At 44.6% G+C, this 6627-nt stretch overlaps 1 protein-coding gene across 1 annotated transcript; it reads left to right on the forward strand.

The window, feature by feature from the left end:
- Positions 1–2213: 2213 nt before the first annotated feature.
- LOC132663537 (procathepsin L-like) lies at positions 2214–6260 on the forward strand. The gene is made up of 8 exons (XM_060609909.3): positions 2214–2402; positions 2710–2845; positions 3137–3259; positions 3362–3508; positions 3689–3913; positions 4602–4764; positions 5405–5522; positions 5995–6260. Exons 2-8 carry the CDS (start codon positions 2720–2722, stop codon positions 6092–6094), a joined length of 1002 nt encoding a protein of 333 aa, XP_060465892.1. The 5' UTR covers positions 2214–2402; positions 2710–2719; the 3' UTR covers positions 6095–6260.
- Positions 6261–6627: the final 367 nt, after the last annotated feature.

Genomic DNA, 6627 nt, shown 5'->3' on the forward strand with positions numbered 1-6627 from the left:
TATAATCCTTAGAAATAGACATTTTTTATTCCCTTTGACAGGTGAGACTATAGACCCTCCAAGGTGAAGTGTCTTGCCAAAGTTACATGACTGTTGAGAAGCAGAATTAAAATTTGAAACTAAAACTGTTTTGCTTCAAAATCAATGGCCTGAATTAGTAAATATTTATTTACATATCATGTCTCTTGCCTGCCAACCACCATGTTCACCACTCACCTGATATATGATTGGCCTAAAATAAATATTTGTTGAATGAATGAATGCTATCTCCCCTCCAGACCTAGGGAATGGAGGCATAATGGTGGAATGACAGATCATTGTTTTGTTTTGCAGTTCATTGAACTATTAGGGCCAGTTGCCTATGGCTCCAAGGAGTCCAGCCAACTCCATGGTGCCTATAAAAGGGGGGATGCCTTGTTGCATTGCAGAAGTACGTTAGTTCAAAACTTCTATAAGATTTCTTTTTTCTTTATCTGCACTCTGCATGTTAGATTCATTAGCTCTAGCTGTTATAAATCCAAAAAATTCTGAATTAAGTAGAAAACATGAACAAAGAGGCGCCTGGGTGGCTCAGTGGGTCGAGCATCCGAGTTCAGCTTAGGTCATGATCTTGCACTTCCTGAGTTTGAGCCCCGTGTCAGGATCTGTGCTGACATCTCAGAGCCTAGAGCCTGCTTAGGATTCTGCATCTCCCTCTCTCTCTGCCCCTCCTCTGCTCACGCTCTCTCTTAAAAATAAACTTAAAAAAAAAAAAAAGAAAGAAAAAAGGAAACATAAACAAAATGATTTTCAAAAGGGAAAAAACTAACTCTAGCTCAAATGGAAATTCCTTGCCCAAAATATCACTTCCTCTAAAAAATATGGCTAGCTTTGTTTAAGGTCATCCGTGGGTTGCTGACAACTTTCTAGAAAGGTTTTTGAATGTTTCTTTTGGCCACTGGGGACAGAACTGCTGAAGCACCAGGGAGCATAAAGGAAATGGTCAGATGGAGGAGGCTGAGGGAAGCGGAAGGCCCAGCGGTGATCCCTCAGGGCTGTGTCAGCATGATGAGAAGGCGGGACCCACATGCCCCAGGCAGAAGGGCCTGTCCCTCCGACCCCACGTCATGGGAGAAAGGACTTGACTTTCTCCCACAGATGAGAGTCATTATTAATTACATTGGAAGTGCAGGATGCATTTCTGCCCCTTTCTCCACCCAGCCTCCCACAAATAGAAGCCTCAGGTAATAGTAGCTTGCCCTGATAGCAGGAGCTAGTTCAGTCAAATGTATTTTTAATTTCAACATCTCCTGAAAATCCTGGCACATTCCCCAGCTAGTTACGTTTCCAGTTGTGTTTCTTAAATGCTTAGTTACATAAATTAATATTCATATATAAACATATTTTCCTCCATTGAAAATATTCTTACAAACTGCCATGGAAGTCCTGGCATTACATGTAAATTAAAGTAATAACCACCGAAGTAAAAGTCATTCAAGCAAATTTCTTAAATCTAAAGAAAAACATGTCGGATACTGAGGAACATAATACTCCATAACACAGAGAGTGGGAAAGAAAAAGCAGTTTCTACATTTTGCCTTTCTTTTATTAAGCCAGATTTTTCTGTAAATGACACGTTTCTGTCAGTTCTGAGGAAAGAAGAATCCCTGCCTGGGGGAGGCAGGACAGGAGCCTTACCAAATGCCACGCCTTCCCCGGACACCCCTCTCCGTCTGCCCCTTTCCCTGAAAGTACTTGAGCCTTGCCCAGCGCATGCCCCGTGTGGGGCACTGTCAGCCCTCTCCAGATTCTTCATAACCCAGGGGCATCCCATCCCGACACAGTGATAACACCTCCCCCTGTGGGCTCTGCATCCTCCGCCAACCCTCCGGGAGATTTTAACCCAAAACGCTAGAACTAAAGGACAGGAAGGGTGACGCTGAAAACCCACTTGGGGCTCCCTGTGAGGTTCTTTACGTGAACCACCTGCCAACACATAAATTCGTGGTAATTAGTTGATCCGGGTCCCCAGGGAGACGCCGGACCCCTCCACGGGGCTGTCACTGGTCCCCCGGCTCACCTCCCCCGGGGCCACTGAAGCAGGTAGGGCCTCCTCTCTGGGACAATTGATCCAGGCAACTCACTCCCCAGGCGAACAGAGCTCCAGGGCACAGAAGCCCCGCCCACAGGCTGGCTCAGCCACTCGCAGCCTGAGCAAGGCGAGCAGGGCGGGGCTGGCCGGGCCGAATCCTAGGTCTTAAACGGGCGGCTGCCGGCCCAGTGCAGGGCCTTCTGGACTCCCGGACCTGCACCTGTGACTGAGATTGCTCAGCTGCACCTACCACAGCTGGTCTGCCCCCGCCAAACCCGAGCAGGGGGGCCATCCGAGGAACCAGCGAGGCCACCTGCCTTGGGGGTCGGAGGTTCGTGGCTCCCAGGAGGCGCTGTCCCCGGGCCTGACCTCTCCTTATGCGGCAGCCTGAGCCTCCGACGCCGCGCTGCGAGGCCCTCCCCTCCCTGCGCCAAGATCCAAATCCCTTGCCAGTGGGAGGCGGGTCTCAGGGAGGGGAGCAGGGCAGCAGGCCCCCAGCACATCCCACATCCTCAGCCTTCCTTCCCAGCCCTGTGCAAACGCTTGGGAGGATAAATTCAATTCCACCTTAGTGGCTCTAACATCTCAGAAGAAAGGAGGATGGCTTGGTCTAATTAGAAACTCATTTCCCTTTCTAGGTTTTGAAACATGCATCCTTCTCTCTTCCTGGCTGCCCTTTGCTTGGGAATAGCCTCAGCTGCTCCGCAACTCAACCAGAGCTTAGATGAACTATGGTCCCAGTGGAAGGCAACACACAGGAAGCTATATGGCATGGTTGGTAACATTTAAACTGCACAGAGGGACCCCCGCAGAGAACAGTCTGTGCTGGTGGGAGTTCATAGCAGGGAGTAGCTTCTTGAGGCCGCTCTTACCAAGGCAGTAAGCGGGGCACCTTGACTGTACGTGGGCATATGTCCTGCTGTGTGGTTGCTGGAGTACAGCTTGCGGAAGCATCAGGCCATCCCTGGCTGTGGTTTCTCCTCCTCTCTGTGAGCACACCCGCTAGGTGCAGGTGAGTTGGTTTTAAATAGAAATAAAGATGATGAATTATATGTTTGTCTCCAGGATGAAGAAGGATGGAGGAAAGAGGTGTGGGAGAAGAATATGAAAATGATCAGACAGCACAATTGGGAACACAGCCAAGGGAAACACAGCTTCACGGTGGCAATGAATGGCTTTGGTGACATGGTGAGTGTGGCATGGATTGCTGACTTTTTGTGCTTCCTCTCCCCAATACTTTACCAAAAAAATCTCATGCTTGTCAAACATTGTATTCCCTTTTCCTTGAAGACCAATGAAGAATTCAAGCAGGTGATGAATGGCCTTCAAATGCAGAAGCACAAGAAGGGGAAAGTGTTCCAAGCACCTCTCTTTGCTAAGATCCCTTCATCTGTGGACTGGAGAGAGAAAGGCTATGTAACTCCTGTGAAGGATCAGGTGAGACAATGTTCAGCAGGTCCCTCTCAAGAGTAAAGGCTAAAGGAATCAGTGTCCTTGCTATGGTAGACTGAGAAACAATGTGCAGTTCGCCATGTTTTAAGAGTTTTCAAATCTGTGGGCTGTTGTCAAATCTTGATATTTGTTTTGTAGACTGAGAGCTTTATGATTTGTTTTCAGGGTCCATGTGGTTCTTGTTGGGCTTTTAGTGCAACTGGTGCTCTTGAAGGACAGATGTTCCGGAAAACTGGCAAACTTGTTTCACTGAGTGAGCAGAACCTGGTGGACTGCTCTCAGGCTGAAGGCAATGAGGGCTGCAATGGTGGCCTAATGAATAATGCCTTCCAGTATGTTAAGGACAACGGAGGCCTGGACACAGAGGAATCCTATCCATATCATGCACAGGTGAGTGGAGCTCTTTACCTGTCATTCCAGTTCTGTTTTTTAGAGTTAAATACATTTGAAGAAAACAGATACCACATTTAATATGTGCATTTTATTTTTAACGTTTATTTATTTTTGAGAGAGAGAGAGAGTGGAGGAGGGGCAGAGAGAGAAAGAGACACAGAATCTGAAGCAGGCTCCAGGCTCTGAGCTCTCAGCACAGAACCCAATGCGGGGCTCGAACTCATGAATCATGAGGTCATGACCCGAGCTGAAGTCAGACGCTTTAACTGCTTAACCGACTAAGCCACCCAGGCATCGCTTAATATGAATATGCACATTTTAAATTGTAGACTCTAGATCTGCAAACTGTCAGATCTGTCATTAAACTGTATCGGCCGGGCACATTTCTCTGCTTAGATCGTTACCATATAGCTGTTCCTATTTCTATGTTTGTGGTGATATACATACCATTCTATATATATTGCAAATTTCTCCAGAGCAACAAAATTCTTATGGACAGGTAGACTGAGAGTGTCTCATTAAATACACACCAGCGAATATTTCCATTTCAAAACAACCAATAGCATTTGAACTCCTGGGATGTGTTAACAAACCTGACTTGGAAATCTTTTACCTGTAAGCTGTCTTGAAGTCATGTTCCCAGTGGATGGTAGTAATTAAGTCTTTTCCCCTTCACCTTTGAAAGGATGAATCCTGCAAATACAAGCCCCAGGATTCTGCTGCCAATGACACTGGCTTCTTTGACATCCCTCAGCAGGAGAAGGCCCTCATGGTGGCTGTAGCAACCAAGGGTCCCATCTCTGTTGGTATAGATGCAAGCCATTTTACCTTCCAGTTCTATCATGAAGGTAAGCTCTGTCTATGTAGAAATTTAGGCAGAAAAATGGGGAAACCACCATAAGGTACAGCAAGATTGACTCTTTGTTATGTAGAAGTCGATGTAGAATTTTGGAGGGTGTAGATTTAACATCATTCTGTACATGTAATTTTTGTGCCTGTTGTTTGTTTGACATGACTTGAACCACATCCCCACAATTTTAAGTACGCCATAAATATATTTAAATGGCTATATAGTTCAATTGGCATACTTTAATTTACTTTCTTCTAATTGTTAGACCATGAAACATTCCAAAGAATTTTACCACTGTTGTTGAGATTGGACAGAATCCCGTGGCTCAAGTAATTTAGTGTTCTGTGCTGTTTCCTTAAGCTGACATCCTAAAAGTCAAATCACAAGGTTTCAATGAGTGCTCTTTTAAGCCTCTTGACAGGTTGTTTTATGCTTCTTGCCAAATTGTCTTTCTGCCGGTACTAGATGAGAGCCTCAATCCCTAGCCTAGCTCAGAAAAGATCTGCTTCTAACTCTCATCTGGTGTTATGTCATTTCGCTGAAGGTTGAAATGCCTCCCTTACTCTGGTTGATAGGCTGGGTTGCTATCACATGTCACATGGGAATCCTCACCCTAGCATTGAGTTTCACTTTTCCAGGCATTTATTATGATCCAGACTGCAGCAGTGAAGACCTGGACCATGGTGTTCTGGTGATTGGCTATGGCACTGAAATAGGACAGTCGATAAACAATACATATTGGATTGTCAAGAACAGGTATAAGAAGCCAAAAATACTTATCTTTAAAATTGAAAAGGGAATCCTTTCCGAAATCAGTGTTTGGAGGCATGTTCTCAAACCCTTGAGCACACTTCTGAAATCACAGAAGTCTTTACCCTACGTAGGGGAAACACAGACATATTCATTTCATGACAACAAGAAGACACTGTCTCAAGCTTGCTAAGGTAGTGCTACAGTTTTGGTACCACTGCATTTCTAAATTGGAAATTTTTCCTTATTTCAGAAACACATCTGATCCCAAGTGCTTTGGGGTCTCTCATTTTGTGGGCTGTGAAAGGTCTGGGGATAGAATTCTGTGCTGGGTTAGAATCCAATCATGAACAAGAATGGCCTCTCCTGATTCTTCCTGAATCTGCCGTAGCCTCTGGTGCACTGCTCAGTATCGGGTATTGTTCATAAAGATAAATGTGTTTGTTTGTAATAAATGGCAAACCCTGTCTTCTTTCAGCTGGGGTGCAAATTGGGGCATAGATGGCTACATAAAGATGGCCAAAGACCGGAAAAACCACTGTGGAATCGCCACCATGGCCAGCTTTCCTGTTGTATGAGATGATCTCTGTAGAAGGCCTTGATTGGGAACAGAATACTACGAAGAAGAATTTTATCTTACAACTGACCACACCTTATTGTGTGGAGCAAAACACTTGGAGCTCGAACTTGTGATTTGATTCTGTGACATTTTATACCAGTAAAATGTTACTTCTTTAAATACTGCTTTGAACAGCTTTGTGTGATTGATTTGTCTAATAACTTCTGAATGTTTATATTTTGTACTGATGTATAAAGTTTTACCTTTTAAAATAAAACCATTTCAAAGTAGAAGTGGGGTCAGTTTTCAATATATTAACTTTCTGTAGAATCAAGCTGTTAAATAACAAAAACTCAACCAAGTAAATTATAAAGAGCTAATTGGTTCAATGAAGGATTTATGGTTCATGAAGGATTCATGAAGGATTTATGAATCAGGCAGCTTCTCATCTATCTAGCAAGTAGAAGAGAGCTCCAAGAGCTACAGAAAAAGAAAGGTTTGTAAAGGTAGAGAGGGAACAGAAAAAAGGAAATTATTAGCAAAGAATCTTAT

The sequence above is a fragment of the Panthera onca genome, chromosome D4, assembly GCF_046562875.1.
Source record: "Panthera onca isolate mPanOnc1 chromosome D4, mPanOnc1 haplotype 2, whole genome shotgun sequence".
Taxonomy (NCBI): domain Eukaryota; kingdom Metazoa; phylum Chordata; class Mammalia; order Carnivora; family Felidae; genus Panthera; species Panthera onca.